Genomic DNA, 18,373 nt, shown 5'->3' with positions numbered 1-18,373 from the left:
TCTTAAGTTAGTCTCCTAAACTTTCTTGAAACTGGTCCTAACTTTAAAGTTGGTTATATGATGGCAGATCGGTCTAATTCCAATTAGAAAAGCGTGATTACCTATTGTTAACTGCAAGTTGGTCAAAATAGTTCTTAAGACAGTCTTAACAGTTGCTAAGTTTACGGAACTGGCCCCTGTATCTGTCTAATGCACCTTGTTTCTCAGGTTAAATACAGGCCGAAGCCCAGCTATATGAGAAGGCAGCCTGACATAACCAACTGTATGAGAATCATCCTTGTCGACTGGCTGGTTGAAGTTGGTGAGGAATACAAGCTGTGCTCGGAGACTCTCTACCTGGCTGTTAATTACATGGACCGCTTCCTTTCGTGCATGTCTGTCCTGAGAGGGAAATTGCAGCTTGTGGGAACCGCTGCTGTACTCCTGGCTGCGTAAGTGATGAGCTATTATCTTTAAGTGTTCCTTAGTGATGTAACTGCATGGCCTGTTTCTGATTAGGAAATACGAGGAGGTGTATCCTCCCGACGTGGATGAGTTTGTGTACATCACGGATGATACCTACACGAAGAAACAGCTGCTTCGGATGGAGCAGCACTTGCTCCGAGTGCTTGCTTTTGACATGACTGTACCCACCGTGCACCAGTTTTTGATGCAGTACACTCTGGAGGAGCAGATCTGTGTCAGGACCGTCAACCTTGCTTTGGTGAGGAGGGGGTTATTTTGTAAGGTTTTTTTTCTTCCTAAATTGGATATTGATTTTCTTTTCTCCCTGCCCCATAGTATCTTTCAGAGTTGAGCCTGCTTGAAGTGGATCCCTTTGTGCAGTATCTACCTTCCAAGACTGCTGCAGCTGCATATTGTCTGGCCAACTACACTCTAAATGGGGCTCTGTGGGTGAGTCTAGCCTTTTTATGGTTACCCTGATTCATTCAGACAAGCCAATTTTAGAGTCTTCATGCTTGAACCACTGTAGGTGAGGTGATTTTTTTTGTATCTTTAACCCCCAAATACTGAATTGTGTGCAATATCTAATGAGTCTTGTTTCTGACAGCCTGAGAACCTGTATGCCTTCACTGGTTACTCACTGGGAGTGATCAGCCCATGTCTGAAGGAGCTTCATAAGCTCCATCTAGGGGCTGCAAGTCGTCCTCAACAGGCTATCCAAGAGAAGTACCAGAGCTCAAAGTGAGTGGGCATTTGTAACATGGCTGTCTTCATTTTTGACCTAGACCTAATGACTAATCCTGTCTTTCAGAAATTGTGGCGTATCCCTTATTGAGCCCGTGGAGTCTCTGCCTCTCCCTTGATGTTTTGGTGACCGCATGAATTCCTTGGCCCACAAATGAACTGCAGCGCTTAAGTCTCTTGTAAATATTGAATGAAATTGATTTTTAAATGTTTTTAAGACTTTTTTTAAAACGTGATTTTTATCATAGGTCGCTACTATTATAATACTATAATGTAATCAAAGTTGTGACTTGTTTCTCTGTAAATCCAACATTATGTTGGTCTGAAGGCTGTATGCTCCCATTTCTGTAAAGATTTGAGATGAACGAATGGTTTTGTACCACTTTGTCTACCCTTCCTCCCTTAGGGTCTCTTTACTGGTATACTATGTGTTTTACTTGTATACTACATGCAATATCATGTACTCCATACTGTATTTCAATAAACAAAACAAGTTGCAGTGCTGTTTCCATGTAGAGTCTTTTGACCAGTGTGGTACACTTGGGACATTTATAAATGATGTGAGGGGAAAATTGCCTGTAAGAGACAATGTTCAGACAAAATTAATTTTTTAATAATGTGTAACTCCACCTTCAGCCAAAAATGTATCTCTTTTCCATGTGCTGGCCTTTGGCAAAAAACGAAATGGAGACATTAGCAGCACATGTTAGGTCACATACTGTCATGGCTCCATAGTTCATTTTAAGCTAGAAAGTGCACAAGTTCCTTTGAAGACATCTTGTTCAGTTCTAGCAGCCTGTACTATATATATATATTTTTTGCCTGTGGTTTAGGTTGTTTTGTAGATGGAGAAAAAGCTGTCCCTTTTCCAGAGTAGGCTAGTGATGGCAGTGCTTCAGAAAATAAGGCCATAGTAAAGTGTAAGATTGAGGATAGAATCAGTGAGGGTGATAGCAGAGATGAAGAATAAAGGCACATATTGTAAATCAGGCTTTTGGGTACATTATCCTACACCAGTTAGAAGGATATGATCATACAACCAAAGGTCAGGAACGATGCCACTGCCTAATTGGCTTCATTACACTGGCAAGCAAGGACACTCAAATGATAGTCAACCAAATTATGTGTGGGGTACACATTCTTGTTAATTTTAACTTGTGCTAGTGTCATTGATTTGGAATTCCAAGAAATAAACTGTTTTCCTGCTTTTTGAAACACTAAGACAAGTTTTCACTATCCATGCAGTGAAATTGTCTTTTTTTCATTTGTGAGTTCCAGATGAAATATAGTAGCACAAGATGAAATGGAATGTTAATAAAGCTTTTTTAAGTAGTGAAATTTCAGACAATTTGGCAAAAATAATTTACCCTAAAAGGACAAAGTCAGTTCTAAATGACGGCACTTAAAAAAGAAAAAAAGAAAAAGTCAAATCACATGTAGAAAACACATTTTCTAGCTGTGATTTCATAATTAGTCCGGTATTTCCGTGCGGCACGGTTTTATGGTAAACAACGACCTCTAGCGCTTACTGTATGAATCACGAAAGCAGGTTTAACTCCGTTTTATCCATGCTGGTCAGGTTTTTTAAAATTATTTTATTTTTTATCGTTCCATCGTTTTTTAATCATTTATCTTATTTAGTCTTATACTACGTACTTAACTTTAGAACGCTAAAATCTTTTGGGGTATAAGAAGGAGATCTTAACGCAAAAATCTTGATCTGGATAGAGACGAACAGGTATTCGCCTTGAGGTATTCACTTTATTCTTTCAGGTGTTTTTAAGAAGGCCTATTACACAGAAAAAAAAAAAAAGAAAAAAAAAAAATCCCGCGCCTTGGAGCGCTAGTTACCTTCAGCGCAATGAACATTGTTTTAGTATTTTCCCCCGTATTCTGGTCGAACCTGCTTGGTCACAAAAGCTGGTTAGTATGCTATTAAGTGTACGTTCGAACAGCCCGACTGTCACGCTTTTCCTAAGTAGCTATATCTCGTAGACAACTTTAATAGTTACTCTTTTTAGTTTTCAACCGCAAAGTCATAACACAGTCATTTCTCTAAAGTGTCCTGGCATTGGAATGGAGTCATCAGATCCGGCTGATATTCGTACCATTCGCGAGAGCTATGCGAAAGCTCTGGAGTGTCTGAACACAGGGCTTCAGTATGATGATGCTGGGAAGAAGGAGCAAGCTCTTCTTCAGTACAGACTGGGCAGGCGGTATCTTCTCAGAGGGCTAGAGGTGAACACACAGGGCGAGCGTTGCGTCGGACGCGGCTGGGACGTCGCGCGACAGACGCAGCTGAGGATGAACGAGACTCTGAGCACTATCACCTCTCGTCTAGGGGTGCTAGAGTCCACTGCGACCCAGGGGCAGCGCCTTTACCCGACCCTTCCTGTCCTCCAGGACCCCCAGCCACATCTCTCAGCTTCAGGAGGGGCCCCTGCTCGTCCTGCCTCCCCTATGGTGGGCTTCACTGTACCCAGTGAGCTTCCACCAGCCTACTCTCCACAACCAACAGATGGGCACCTGTCACTCTCTCATGGAGGCAACAGGCCATTTCAAGCTGCTCAGCCCCAGCGTCAGGCATTCGCCCCAGTCAATCTCAGAGAGGTTGGCATGGAGATTATGTTCTTGCCCAGTGGGGTGCAGATGTTCTTTGTGTCTGCTGAGGGTCATGTAAGCGCTCCTTCTTATCCAGGATACCTAAGAATAATAATTTACAACAGCCAAAACTCTGACAGGAGTGCTGGCTATGCCCCAGCCTACCTACAGGTAAATATTGTGTTTGGACAATATTTCTATTCATTTGTATGTATATATTTTTTTCCTTTTTTTCTTATTCTCCAGCTGTGTTATTGTTTACTAAAACTATTAGTACAAATTGGGTAACACTTTACAATAAGGTAACTGTCCGTATACAGCATTTATTAATCTTTGTTAATGTTAATTTCAATATTTACTAATACTTTATTAAAATCTTGTTAACATTAGTTAATGCACTGTGAACTAACATGAACAAACAATGAGTAACTGTTTTTATTAACTAACGTTAACAAAGATTAACAAATACAGTAACAAATGGATTGCTCATTGTTAGTTCATGTCAGTTAATACATTAACTAATGTTAACTAATAAACCTTATTGTAAAGTGTTACCAAAAATTGTTTAAAAAAGTCTGAAATAAAATATAAATATTAAATGAAAAACCTAAACAACTTAAACGAAAATGAGAAATGAAATAAATATGGGAATATATAAAAAATAAAATAAAAATGACAATCACATAAGATTAATAAATCTAAAATTAAAATGAAATCTGGAAATATAAAAATAAAACAAAATATTCTAAATATAATAATTGTGACTTGTTCCTTGTTTTAAACAGAAAATGCTTTGAATTCTGTTTGATTTATGCTTAAAATAAAGTCTTAAGTAATATTAATAAAAAAAAAAAGAAAAAGATTGTAACTTTTTAAAAGGACGTTTATATATTTTTTACTGGCATTCAAGACAAAAATATTGATTAAGAAAATTATTTTTTGTGTGTATGAATTCATATTTATGAGCATGTTTATATATTCAGTACTAAAGTTTCATCTTCATTTTTGAAACTAGCATCACATTATATATTATCCACCCTGTATTTTTGCTGTTAGCAAACCATTCACCACCTTGACAAGAACTGTATTCACCTTGCACACAAGAGAGGTCTTGTGATGATCACATGAAACTGGGCGTTTTTTTATTTATTTATTAAGAATTACGTCTTTGGTTATTGTTGAACATCAGCTCATGGCTGACAGCAAAATAACTGAAATTACTGTCATGCTCATCATGCTATAACAATTACAGACACATAGCACATTCTTCTTGTGTGGGAGAGCAGAGAGAGAAGTAGAAACCTTACTAAGAGAAGGATTGAGATTAGTTTGGAATAGACAATTCAATATGTAGTATTTGTGACAACTTTTAAACTCAGGATAGTTTTACTTTCAGTTGTTTTTTTATAGTCATTCAAATCTGACATGGTTTAAAAATGATTCACATTCAGATGTCAAAAGGGTGGTTTTACTGCTCCACCTCTTCTTTCAAACCCGCAAAAGCCAGCCCAACCGGACTCTGTGGTGGTTACATCAAGCTTATGCAGTGCTAGAAACAGTCTTGTTACAGATGAAGCCAGGGCTCTTTGTACAGAGTCAGTCTGCACGCTGTTTCAGCAAATAGAAATCTCATTGAATAGCTGACTGTCGGCTCTGTGCAGTATTGGCAGATTTCCAGTTTGAGGGCTGATAGCTGTCCAGTGCTCCCATTGCTCTGGGGCTTGATGTAGGACACGTGCAGTCCACGCTCTAACATAACTGCTGCCTGTGTCCCACAGTGGTCTTTTGTCCCGCTTTAGCTGTCCAGAACAAAGGGTGGCATTCTGAAAGGTCACACAGCGCCCAAAAATATGCAATAAAATTCCAGTCTCATTTGACCCCAGTTTTCCCTCATATGCACAGTGACATCCAAATACACAAAATTAATCTTTATTGTAGTTTAAAGCAGGGGTTTTCAAACGTTTTGTCGCTCAGGACTTGTATTTAGTTCTTACTGTTAAAAACTATGACTGTCAATAACAATAACAACTTTAAAGGCGATTTTTAAAATATTATAAATATTCTTATTTATTCAGCTTTCAGATGATGTATAAATCTCAATATAAAAAAAATTCTGTTCTTGCAGGCTCCTGGGGGTCCCTGAACCTTAGTTTCAAATGTTTCGGTTTAAAAGATAAGGGAAAGATCATGTAAGAGACTCTTATTTTTGTGCTTGCAGGTTTGTGATTGGATCTACCCACTGTACCCTGACTCCCCAATCTTACTTAGCAACAAAGGTGTGTTCACCTTTCCTGACACCACAGCAGCCGTGCCAGGGTCCTACGTCGGGGTTGTGCTGTCCTCAGAGCTGCCTGCAGCAGACAGGGATCGGTTCCAGGAACAGCTGTCAGTGTTGGCACAGCTCAGGGTCCAGGTAATCAATCTCAGAGAAGAAAAGTTATGACGAAAAAAAGACAAAAATAATAACTCTAATAGCTGTTTCTGAATATATACATTTAGTTTTGTATTACTTATAATGGTGCAGTCGCATTTAACATTTCTTGGCAAAATTTCAAATTCAAAATCCAGTCATTTCAATAGGAATCCATGTGATCCGGAGTATTGTGTGAGGGCGAAACATGTTCCCACAGTTTTCTCTTTGGGTTTGAGCCAGTTTTTTGGAAAAACACAAATTTTCTGCACTGATGAACAATAAGCTCTTGGTTTAAAAGTGACTTCTGTGTGAGTCATGCTTCATGCATTGCTACACTATTGATAATGGACAATGGACCTTTTTTTGTCCTCCAAATTTCACAGTTTATGTTTGTAACAATACAAAGCTAATTAAAAATCAGCATTTAAGTTTACTACCTCATACTGGTTATAACTGAGGCCTTTTTATTTAAGGTAGATGAAGAACAAGGTGGTGCTACAGGAAAAGACACAAACCTGAGTGAGAAGGTTCCTCTTTCAGAAACATCTCTAACTCAAACACCAGGAGGGGAGGAGAAAACTGTTCCTGTGTGGAGTGAAAAAATGTCACAGAGCATTCTAGCAGGTCTGAACTTTACAATCAGAGTAAAGTAACCAAAACCTGGAATGTTTATAGCTATCTCATTGGATAGCAAGGGTGTTTGTTTCTTTAGTTGTATGTCGTATTATATTTTAGAAAACTGGTTGAAGTTCACACTTTTACCATGATGGGATAGTATGCACACATTGAACACCTTATTGGTACATTTTAAAACTTGCCACTAGAGGCCACTCTAATACACTCTAAAAGAAAAACAAGTGATGGAGGTATTGTGATCCCCCCATAGGGAGCTCCTGGCTGGGTCGGGGGCTTGTGCGAGGAGCTGAAGCTACCGGTAAAGCAATCCAGAGAGGAGCAACTAAGCTCCGAGAAAACATCACCCCAGAGGAGACGCCAGCAGAGGTCAGCCCCAAGGTCACCAAGGGCCTAAATGCAGCCAAGCAGGCCACTGGGGGTGCTGTGAAAGTCAGCCAGGTTCTAGGTAAAACAATGGTGGAATTAGTTTGATCACGTGCTGAAATATTTAAAGCCTATTCTTTTAAGATGTACAACACGTTTTGTTCTATTCACCAGTGGATGGTGTCGCTGCTGTGGCAGATAGAGTTGGGAAAGAACTCGCTCCACACGTGAAAAAACACGGTAGCAAACTCATCCCAGAATCCCTCAAGAAAAGCAAAGACGGCTGCTCCAAAATGGATGGAGCCAAGCTGGTGGCCGGAAGCAGCATACAAGGTAACCGAATAAATCGTTCAAATGTCCTGAAAGGCTTTTGCCATTTTACTTTTGTCCTGCTAAATAGTAGCTTGATTTAATACATTAAATTTGTAGATTTTCATTTGAATTCATGTTCAAAAGCTAATTGTGTTGTAAACTGCAGGTTTATCAACTCTCTGGTCAAGTCTGGAGACAGCAGCAAAAACCATTGGCAAAAGTATAACTTCAGAGACGGTGACTACTGTGAGGCACAAGTAGGTGTTTTTTATTTATTGCTCTTCAGGATTCAGGGTTTCTCTGCTGCTTTCCTATTATTCTTTTCCCCTGCCAATAGCCTGCTACTCTTGTTTTTTGCTATACCTATTTAAACTTCATTGCTTTGGGAAATGGTTTAATTTACTATTTCCTGTTGCTTTTTCAGATTTAGGGGTCTGGGAAACCTCTTGGACCCCCCTAGCAGAATATAAATGGTGGCGGGTAAAAACACACTGCATTTTCTTTGACTAATGCCAAGTTCTAACATACCCAAAGTGCCTTATTTTCCTGAGTTATTGACCATTCAGAAGTTGCTGAGAAGGTTCCTGTTCTTATTAGTCAGTGTGCTTTCTGAATTAAAACCGAGGTGAATGCAACATTTTGTCTGCTTACTGTGTTCTGTTCATTTTAAAATGTTTCACATTAGTAAAAAACTATTTTTTAGAATCAATAGTCAGACAATGTTTAAAGCTCATAGAATCACTCCTGTCAGTTATAGCTCAGAATACCTCCGTGTTTTGATCAGGTATGGAGACGAGGCAGGACAAGCTGCAAACACTGCAGTACAGTCTGCTGTCAATGTAGGTGTCACAGCATTTAATGTGGACAATCTGGGCATCAAGGGTGTACTGAAGAGCACAGGCAAGCAGACTGCAAAAGCAATGGTGAAGGATGAGTCAGGAAGAGACGGAACTACGGAGAAAGAAAAGCCACATAAGAAAGGGCAGGATGAGAAAAAATAAGGAAATATTTATTGTCATTGATTACCCTTTATTGTGTATGTTCTTGAAGCACAAAATGATAATTTTGTATTGATAGTGAGATTGATATTATACAGTGTAATGTTTACAGAAAGATGCACTTCGACACTTAATGCATTAGTGAAATGTTCTACCTTTGTTACAGCCTTACTTACAGATAATATATTTGTATTTTCTTAAAATATTCAGAGGGTTATATTTATAGAAGGAAACAATAGCATGTAATTATTTAGCATTTAGTACTTTGCACCCTTCAGATGCACATGATTCTGTGCTCTTGCTGTATTTGGCAATTCTTGTAGCTCAAGTTCATCTTCAAGCAAGTGCCTCATTAAAGTTTACTACAAAAAAAATCATAGTAACCCTATGATTTTTTATTTTATTTACCATAGTAACACCATGGTACTTTTGTGTACAACTGCCATAGTTGTAGGCTGATCAAATTTAGTAGATTCTTCATGCATACCTTCTATTTGATATGAATGTACATTTGTCAAACATCAACGTTACAGTGTTGTTAACAGTAAAACCAAGGTAAAGGTTATTTAGGTAAGGTAACAGCATATAGAATAGTGGACAAAAGTAATGTCTGAAGGGGATATTTGCACAATACTTGCTTTTAATGACACTTCAGGTTCTATTAAAAAATCAAAATATTAGGAGTATGTTAGAGAATACACTAAACTTTGTTAAGGTAAAAGACAAAATTATTTATCAAGAAAGGAAAACTCCAGCATATAATTATATATGGGGTTTATTGTATTGTGCAAACAAAATAAATAAATAAAAAAGCTCACAAGAAATAAAGTATAGGACCTACATTGTTTTTGATTACAGCAGCCATTCCCCCGAGTGTTGACAGGGCAACTTTATGCATGTGTCCTGCTTAACTTCCTTTCAACCCTCCTTAAGTTCATACTAAAGTTGAGCTTCATTTTAAGACCTGCATGAATTATCACTATTCTGGTTAATAATTCCCCAATGTTTTAATTTCAATGGCTTTAAGGTCAGGGGACTGAGGAGTTTCTCTAAAACATTTTCTCTAAAACCTACAAAAATACATCTTATAATATAGCTAACACCTGCCCCACAGTGATTTATCGAGTTATAGGTTGGGAATAATGAGTGCAAGATTGGTATGACCCTTTGGCCAAAAATGACGTCCGCACAATTTCGTAGCCTATGTTTCATTGCGTCATCATAGCAAATGATACAATTTGTAACGTGGAACGTTCCGAACGCGTACATTAGTTTTACACCACAGACACAACTTCACAACATACAAAATCTGAAATAGTTAATAAAAAAAACTGATCGGACATCACAAGTTTTGGCCACTACTAGGTGTTATGAGGAGAGTGGTCTATGGGAGTGATCCCGTGAACAGTGTTGTGGCCGTTCGTTGCCATGGATACAGCGCAACAATCAGCATCTCATGACAGATGAAAGTGAAACCCGTCCATTACTCGGACTGAAGATGGGAGAAACTAATGTCAGAAATGATGAGTTATCCCAACTGCAAGCAGAAGTCGAGGAAGAGAGAGAGTTCAAGTAAGTCCAAACATTCGGTTGCAAATTGATTTGACTTATCCAGTTATTTCACCCTCTATTAATTGTACGAAATCGTTTTAACTTTGTAAATCGTTCAAAGGGACATGTTGCAGGATTCGGTGTCTGACCTGAGGAGCACACTGGCTGATTTGGAGAAGAGACTTCACAGTGTAGATGGAGAAGGTCTGTAACGTTACATGATCAAACGTAGGCTACTATGGCGTTTGATTTGAACTAACTACCAAATTATCTTCCCAAATATTTTAGATTTTTTTTTTTGCACTGCTCTGCTATAACTTAGGCTAATCCATTATGCGGCGCTCTTGCTAGGATTACAAAACGATTTAAAAGTTACATAAAAGTTACATTAGTATGGTCTTGTCAGTGTCCTCTTTGCTCCGCAATTTATTTTTCACAATGGTGTGGAGTGAGAGCGGCATGGCTTGTCGGACATAGCAAAAGAAACTAAAAGGGGCGGGTCTTTGCGAACGGTCAATTGAATCTGAGCCGTATCTCAATTTCCGATTTTGCATTCTGCTCAGAGAACGAGTGGAGGACCAGATATGAGACACAGCTGGAGCTGAACGAGCAGCTGGAGAAACAAATCACTGTGGTTCGAGAGAGACTTGAGACCCTCCGTAGTGATCCCGCAGGTAGCAATACACGTGCTTTCTTTTTCAATTTTTTCTTTTTCTTTTTTGTGTGCTGAAAATATTTCGTCATTTATAATGTTTTTAGACCTCCTTTAGTGTGTCACAATCAATCTGCAATAATAGATAGAAACACTTGGGGGCACCTGATGAAAAAATAACACAGGACATGCAACATTAAGGGCTGGGTTATAGTCCATGTCCACGGTTTCACATAGGCTTCATTCTCTGGTTTTCTCTGCTGGCTCTAAGTTCTCTTCATCTTCTTTATCACATCAGTCATGATCAAATAATTGAAAAAGGGTCCTATTGTGCTGATACAGAATGAAATATAAGGCAGGCCCAGGCAAGCTATATTTACAACTAAGAGCTGTGAAATTCTGTTATATTGACGTATTGCATACACACTGCACCATGTAAGCCCAACTTTTGTCTTACTCTTCAGATCGACTGGCTTCTATTCGCTCTTATGACGAAATGTCCGAGGTAAGGATTCCAGCAGCAACTTTTTTTGCTATACCTCCAAAAAAAAAAAATCAAACACAATTGTAATGGTTATTATAAAACCATTTTATTACAAAATAATTATGTTAATTATATAATCAAATTAATGTCAATAATTTAATAAAAAATAAGTAAAATAAAATTCAAATGACTTATTCGCTCATGGTACATTCCAGCTACAAAAAGTGCTACCAATTTCTAAAAAATATAAATAAAATTTAAATTGTTATTAATTATAAAATCTTCATAAAAATGTGTTTAAATATTTTAAAATATAATTAAATTAACATAATTAATTTTAAATAATTGTTATTTTATTAATAATAAAATTATAAATGTCAGTAGGGTGTTAAAAAGTACCAGTACTTCGGTACCAAGTCGATACTGAAATTTTTAAAACATAACGATACCAGCCTATCTTACCAAGCACAGGGTCAATCCGGATAACAGGTATGCAGCTGCTTTTAAACAATCCCATGTGAAAAGTGTCAAAGGTTTCTATTTACTACTTGAGCATTGTAGCCAATCACAGACATGTTTAGCCGCGTTTCCACCGAAATTACCCGGAACAATTTGTCCCAGGAACTTTTTTTTGCCCCAGACCGGTTGCTTTCTGCGTTTGCACCGCGGTCTAAAGTACCGGGAAGGTAAACTGCTCGCAACTGCTCCTCCCAGTCTGCGACGGACAGTAATCAGTTTTGAGCGCCACATTTATAATAAGTATAGAGGAGATTCAAACTGTGCTGCAGTTATGTATTGGTTTACTAACGAGGTAATTAACAAAACAAAATAGACGAGCACTGATACTAAAGCGTGTTCAGAAAGCTCGTATGCGTATAAAATTAGACAACGTATGTTATCAGTTATTGTGAGATGCCTGGGACGAACGCGCAAAAATTTCCTCTTTCGCAAATACGCTTAAAAAAAAGCCTGAACCCCGTCTATCAATCATAAATAGTGACAGTCTTGTAAATAGTTGTTTGTTACTAACCTCAAAGCGCTATTTCAATCCTGTTATAGTAAATTTGTAACATGGAGTCATCCAACCAAAATACGGCGTGAACACAACCAATCAGCTTGTGCAGCGCACAAGTCCCACCCCTGAAAGTTTCTGAACTTAGAAAAAGTACTACCTCATGAGCAGGGACTATCGGAGGGGGAAATATTTACCCGGAACTTCATTTAGACCCTGGTTCCTGCGGTGTAAACACATCGAGTACCAGCCCAAAGTTCCTAGTTCCTGGGGAAAGTTCCTGTGGTGGAAACGCGGCTTTTGTTGAGCATGTGATTGCAATGGCCAATCACAGGCTTTTAAAGGGTTAGTTCACCTAAAAAAATTATTTCTGTCATTAATTACTCACCCTCATGTCGTTCCAAACCCGTAAGACCTTCGTTCATCTTTGGAACACAAAATTAAGATATTTTTGATGAAATCCGAGAGGTTTCTGAACCAGCAATAGGCAGCAAGAAGCCGGAAGCGCTACACTGTGTTTACTACGACGTGATCAGGAGACTGACACAGAAGAGAAAAAATTGTTGAATAAAGTCATTATTTTTGTTTGTTTGTTGTGCACAAAAAGTATTCTCCTCGCTTCATAACATTAAGGTTGAACCACTGTAGTCACATGGACTATTTTAACGTTGTCTTTACTACCTTTCTGGGCCTTGAAAGTTGCAATGACGTTGCTGCCTAACCAAACGTTTCAGAAACCTCTCGGAATTTCATAAAAAATATCTTAATTTGTGTTCCAAAGATGGACGACTGTCTTACGGTTTTAGAACGACATGAGGGTAAGTAATTAATGACTGAAATTTTATTTTTGGATGAACTAACTCTTTAAGTTAGACAGAATCATACCATGAAATGTGTAAACCTTGCTTTTCATTTTATTACAAACTTTTCATTAGATTTTTTTTTAATGCAATGTTTACTTAACTGAACAATATTTGGCTACATGCTAATGTTTTAATGTATTATTTTCTTATAATCATAAATAGCATTAAAAATGAATTGATTTAATATATTTAATATTTTTTATTTTCAAATAGTTAAATAAAACATTCAAACAAAATGGTTACAATAGTTTTTGCTATGGTACTGAAATTGGTTCCAAGAACCGTACAATTTGACTGGTATTGGTACCGATTACTAAAAGTTTGGTACCGTGACAACCAAAGAGCCCAAAATACACATCTCCCTCCCTCACACCCCCTCTTTCTGTGCAGCATGAAAGAGACGCTTCAGTTTATGCATCAGTTCATACGTTTATGTTTCATTTTCAGCGGCTACTGTTGCGTGGTGCAATTGTTTCTCATTACAGCCTGGCTACCTAACTATGGTCCTCTGCCAAAGAGGAGATTAAAAAAAATCTGCTGAGACAGCCTGCGAAAAATATTTAATCAGTGAGAAGTAATCTGTAAATGAGGGAAGAGAAGTGAGAAAGATTTGAGTGAGCCATGCTACAGGGATGGGATGATAATTATAGAACAGAAAATGAAAATGTTTGGGGTTACTCATGACCCCTAGCAAAGAACCTTTAACAAACCTTTAATTTTGTCCTAATTATAACCATAAGAATGTTCATGTTATTTATGTCTTGTCTTAAGTCCATGTGCTGAGATATTTTTGTGTTCAGGATGCTCTCAGACAGAGACTCAAATTGCTTTCTACTGAGAAGAGCGACCTTCAATCCCAGCTGATGGATTTCAAAATGAGAATTGTGCAGGAAGGAAAGGTGAAGCTCTACCAATCTTCTATTCAGAAAAATGCCCTCTAGTTATGGATCATATCATATTGTTGTACACAATCTCCAGCTATTAATTGTAATGTAATTGACGTTATCATGAGGGAGTGAATGAGTTTAGATTTGGGCTGCTGAATTCCCCTATGCCTGTAATTATCTAATGATTACGCTGACATAAGAGTCCTAATTATTTCTTCATGCATGAATTTTTTTGTGCTTTTATTATGCATTTTGTTTCTTATAGACTTACCAGAAAGTCTACGAAGAGAGGCGGGCATATCTTACAGAGATTGCAAAGGTGAACAACACATTTAAAATAAAATTGTATAAATTTTCCAGTCTTCTTTCAATTATTCAGATGCTTTTATCCAAAGTGCTTTACAGTGTGTAGGTAGCCTGTGTCGTGTTGATAACTATGATAATGTATCCTTAGCTGTCCTCAACAGTGAGCAGAAAACAGCAGATGGTTCTAGCCCGGAGGACAGCACTGGGTCCAGACAAAACGTAAATGTTAAAATGCACAGCACATCATCAAATGACACCACTTTGGTTCAGAGAAAACAATGTCAGTTCTTATCTGAAACATTTTTAAGTAACATGGAAAAACATGCAGAGTTTAGCCTTTAAATTATTACAAGGAAACCAGAATGTGATTATATCATTATGTACTTACTTATTTCACTGGTAGGTCCTACTTAAAATCCTGAGTAAGACTTGAGTATTAACGTAAAGAGATAGTTCACACATAAATTGTCATCAATTACTCACCCTCATTCAAACCTGTTTGAATTTTTTTTTTCTTACCAACACTGATTTTTTTCCAAAACATTTTCTTTTGTGTTCTACAGAAGAAAGAAAACCATACATACAGGTTTGAATATATAAGGGTAAATGATTAGACTTCATTTCTAGGTGAACCATCCTGGTTTAATTGTCTAATAAAAATACAATTTGCATATAAAGTGAAACAGATGGATGGTCTGTGGATGGATGGCAGTGGTTGGGTACTTTTGAATACATTGTTCAAATGTTGGATGTCCTACCTTGTTTTTTTTTTTTATTTCCCTTTCCAGCAGAGGCCAGGATATGATGCAACATTCAAATATGATGAAGGTTTCTGTCAAAAAAACACCTGCAAGAAGCCGACTCCCTCGATTAAAACATTAATGCAGAGCATGGATCCATCAATTATTGTTTGATTATGTTTTGAAAAAGTGTCCTACATAAGCATCATTTTGGTTGGACCTCTCTGATCTCACTTATGTTCACTATAAATACTTTTAAATACATTTTTGTATTGTTTCTTGACTTGTTTGGGTTTTGTGAGCTAATTTCATCTCAAGGTAGTTTATTTAAAGGGTTAGTTCACCCCAAAATGAAAATGATGTCACTTATTACTCACTCTCATGCATGTCGTTCCAAACCCTTAAGACCTTTGTTCATCTTCAGAACACAAATTAAGATATTTTTTGATGAAATAGTAACAACATTGTTAAAATAGTCCATGTGACTAGTGGTTCAACCTTAATGTTAGAAAGCAATGAGAATATAATTTTTTCTGGGCCTTGAAAGTGGTGATTAGCCTACATAGCAGAAATATTTTTGATTTCATCAAAAATATCTTAAAATTTGTGTTCCGAAGATGAACAAAGATCTTACGGGTTTGCAACAACATGAGGGTGAGTAAATGATGACAGAATTTTCATTTTATTTTTGGGTGAACTATCCCTTTAATTAAGTGTAATTTGTCATATCAGATGTTATTCTGTTATGATTTGTCATGATACTTATTCGTGCTATTATGAAGAGTCAAGGTTAAGACAATGTATCATAATTATGTAATTTCAGTATGCTACATTACACTAATTACTGTCGTAAATATTATTTGAATGATAAAAGAGAGTTTGAGCAGTGGGTGCAAGCAAACCACACATGTTCGTTCTGAATCGTGACGGAGCTTCGAGAGCAGCCTCACCGGAGAGGAACGGGGCGGGGTGTGTGTGTGTGTGTGTGTGGGGAGGGATGGCTGTGGCAGGTCTGCGGTGCGGGGCTGAATCTCAATGATAAAGCGGCCAATGCAAGACACGGAGGAGAGAGAGAGAGAGAGAGAGCAGCAGCTGCCGACCGACTAGCCAGCCTCCTCTGCGGGACAACAAAGGAGGTGCCGGGCTCACATCACGACTCCTGTCAGCACAACTCAACATCTGAATCGTCACCATTCAGAAGAAATCTTGAATATTACCAACATCTTCACCTTTAGGCAAGTAGAAAGGTCTATTTATTGTCTGTAAGAAATATTAAATAGTCCGAAAGCTCGCAAATATTTTGACCTGTCTGTTAGAATGTTGTTTTGGTCATTCTAATTCATTTGAATTGTTCGGATTATCAGTTGTCAGTAAATGGTCAGTGACGTGACGTTCATTTTTGTCCGGATCTAAGTTATTAGAAAATATATTAAGAAATTCAACTCAAACAAAAATGACTTCAAAGTTTTAATTTCAGAATTAAAAGTAAGTTTTATATGTTTGTGCGACGTAGTCAAACTGTCTATGTGATGTATATTCTTGATAAAATATTTTCTTATATTTAAAATAGGCTAATTGTTTGTGTCTGTATGTTTTTAAATATTTTATTCACATGTTGATCTTTTTATGAAATGTTCAGGTAGAAAAAAATCTCTTGATATAACTAACTAAAAATGAATTTGCTTCAATTTTTTTTTTTTTTAAATGGCCTACTAGGAAAAAGTGTTTAAAACTTTTTGGAAAAACACAAAACAAAATAAAAAATACGATAAGTGTTCGTTTACATGTACTTTTCACTTGACAGTAAAATCTATTTTAGAGTTAATAATCCAAAATAGGCTAGTTGTAAAAATGTAGCCTATATAAATATATATATATATATATATATATATATATATATATTTTAAATGCATGAAAGCAATATGAATAAAGTCTCATTCCAATAACATGGCGTGTTTTGAACTCGATCAAGGATTTTTAGATATCCTTAATGGTCATTGATCCTGAAATCAAGAAACCGCATTCAATGCATTCATGAAGCTCCACAATAATACACTTTTGCACAGGTTTTCAAATATCACACGTTAGTGTTTTGCCATGTCAAAGTAAGACTGTTAAAGACAACAGGATGACAGACGCAGGATTTAACGAGCTCCAAGAAACATGTAAGCTGTCATTAAAAGGTTATTTTCAGACGAGACTTCAATTGACATCTACTAGGCCTATATGTCACTGGGTTGAAAGAGCATGCCAGGATTAAATTTACTAGTTTGGTAACTTCCTTTCTCCACATTTAATTTTCACGGTTTAGCCCTACTTTGACTGGACGACATGGAGGAACATTTTGACGAGAGGGACAAAGTACACCGCCATAGCCGAAGCGCGGGACGGGCGAACGGGATGCTCAGCCCCACTCATAGCGCTCACTGCAGCCTGTACCGGACGCGCACCCTCAAAACTCTGAGCTCGGAGAAGAAGGCGAAGAAAGTGCGATTTTACCGCAATGGTGACAGGTACTTCAACGGCATAGTGTATGCCATCTCATCGGACCGTATTAGAACCTTTGACGCTTTGCTGGCCGACCTGACCCGAACCCTCTCTGACAACGTCAACCTGCCCCAAGGGGTCCGAATCATCTACGCAATCGATGGTTCCAAAAAAATCACCAGCATAGAACAGCTGGTGGAAGGTAAGAAGTTCTTTAATGCAGCCCATTTATATTTTATTAGGCTACATATAATCAACATTTGTAAATTAGTATTTTTAGTATTTATGAGTAGTAATTAATGGGATTGTAGCTCTTTCCCTTAGTCTTGTACCTTTGTCTTTTTGTCTGAGTTTCAAAAACTCTTTTGCTTTAAATAAAAGTTTGTAGTGTTGTGATTCATCATAGCTGACTGGCTTGGTTCATATGGAGCTTATAATATGACAAAACGATTTGAATTTGAATTGTGTAAATTTGAATTAATTGCAAGTGAAATCTAACAAAATTAAATTTTAGGTGGTAGTTTAAATAGTTCTGAATTTGATTTTTTTTAAACGAATATTGAACATTTGAAATTTAACAAACTGAAATGTTTTTATGGCTGAATTTTATAGACATGTATTTTCAAACAGCTAGTTTTTTTGTTCTGAATTCGTATACTGCAAATATTCAGTTTAAAAAAATACAGATTCAAGTTTTCAAGATGAAGAAATTCGGAACTTCAAATTCAGTTTTCTAAAATTCTATCTCAAAAATTCAAGTTCAAAAATTCAGATCTTACAGAAAGTAGGTCACAGGTCATCCACAGGGAAGAGTAAAGGATCTCAGATAAGTCGAACAGAGCATTTTGGCTGCACTGCAGTAGTTTTCTGCCGCAAGGGA

The 18,373-nt window shown here is 37.3% G+C and overlaps 4 protein-coding genes across 11 annotated transcripts in view; all 4 read left to right on the top strand.

The window, feature by feature from the left end:
- The window catches only part of ccna1 (cyclin A1), a 2,765-nt gene extending 1,085 nt beyond the window's left edge, over nucleotides 1-1,680 (top strand). For both annotated transcript variants that reach the window (XM_082158561.1, XM_082158560.1), the window contains exons 5-9: nucleotides 208-431; nucleotides 499-703; nucleotides 781-894; nucleotides 1,052-1,185; nucleotides 1,256-1,680. In XM_082158561.1, coding sequence (XP_082014687.1) covers nucleotides 208-431; nucleotides 499-703; nucleotides 781-894; nucleotides 1,052-1,185; nucleotides 1,256-1,307 — 729 coding nt within the window. In that variant the 3' untranslated portion in view covers nucleotides 1,308-1,680. The remainder of the gene's footprint in view (nucleotides 1-207; nucleotides 432-498; nucleotides 704-780; nucleotides 895-1,051; nucleotides 1,186-1,255) is intronic.
- Nucleotides 1,681-3,023: 1,343 nt separating this feature from the next.
- Nucleotides 3,024-8,886, top strand: sparta (spartin a). 2 transcript variants are annotated; one of them, XM_082156967.1, is made up of 7 exons: nucleotides 3,024-3,960; nucleotides 6,008-6,202; nucleotides 6,676-6,826; nucleotides 7,089-7,283; nucleotides 7,376-7,534; nucleotides 7,680-7,770; nucleotides 7,938-8,150. In XM_082156967.1, the coding sequence occupies exons 1-7, from the start codon at nucleotides 3,265-3,267 to the stop codon at nucleotides 7,981-7,983; spliced, it is 1,533 nt and encodes a 510-aa protein (XP_082013093.1). In that variant the 5' UTR covers nucleotides 3,024-3,264; the 3' UTR covers nucleotides 7,984-8,150. The 2 variants fall into 2 exon arrangements, with proteins under 2 accessions (XP_082013093.1, XP_082013092.1); XM_082156966.1 differs by lacking the exon at nucleotides 7,938-8,150 and adding an exon at nucleotides 8,298-8,886 and having other exon boundaries at nucleotides 3,025-3,960.
- A 2-nt stretch (nucleotides 8,887-8,888) lies between these two features.
- ccdc169 (coiled-coil domain containing 169) overlaps nucleotides 8,889-18,373 on the top strand; it is a 239,433-nt gene continuing 229,948 nt past the window's right edge. Inside the window, exons 1-9 of one of the 6 annotated variants that reach the window (XM_082156980.1) lie at nucleotides 8,889-10,083; nucleotides 10,184-10,266; nucleotides 10,626-10,736; nucleotides 11,179-11,219; nucleotides 13,874-13,972; nucleotides 14,226-14,279; nucleotides 14,415-14,485; nucleotides 14,830-14,868; nucleotides 15,055-15,128. In XM_082156980.1, the coding sequence (XP_082013106.1) occupies nucleotides 9,968-10,083; nucleotides 10,184-10,266; nucleotides 10,626-10,736; nucleotides 11,179-11,219; nucleotides 13,874-13,972; nucleotides 14,226-14,279; nucleotides 14,415-14,485; nucleotides 14,830-14,866 (612 nt within the window). In that variant the 5' untranslated portion in view covers nucleotides 8,889-9,967 and the 3' untranslated portion in view covers nucleotides 14,867-14,868; nucleotides 15,055-15,128. Of the gene's footprint in view, nucleotides 10,084-10,183; nucleotides 10,267-10,625; nucleotides 10,737-11,178; nucleotides 11,220-13,873; nucleotides 13,973-14,225; nucleotides 14,280-14,414; nucleotides 14,486-14,829; nucleotides 14,869-15,054; nucleotides 15,916-18,373 lie in introns of those variants that run through there. The other 5 variants (XM_082156978.1, XM_082156979.1, XR_014202235.1 and 2 more) reach the window with 5 other exon arrangements.
- The window catches only part of dclk1a (doublecortin-like kinase 1a), a 53,978-nt gene continuing 51,699 nt past the window's right edge, over nucleotides 16,095-18,373 (top strand). Inside the window, exons 1-2 of the mRNA XM_082156963.1 lie at nucleotides 16,095-16,241; nucleotides 17,318-17,695. Coding sequence (XP_082013089.1) covers nucleotides 17,338-17,695 — 358 coding nt within the window. The 5' untranslated portion in view covers nucleotides 16,095-16,241; nucleotides 17,318-17,337. The remainder of the gene's footprint in view (nucleotides 16,242-17,317; nucleotides 17,696-18,373) is intronic.

This window comes from Leuciscus leuciscus (genome assembly GCF_965113295.1).
Source record: "Leuciscus leuciscus genome assembly, chromosome: 24".
Taxonomy (NCBI): Eukaryota; Metazoa; Chordata; class Actinopteri; order Cypriniformes; family Leuciscidae; genus Leuciscus; species Leuciscus leuciscus.
This window is presented reverse-complemented; position numbering and strand designations above follow the sequence as displayed.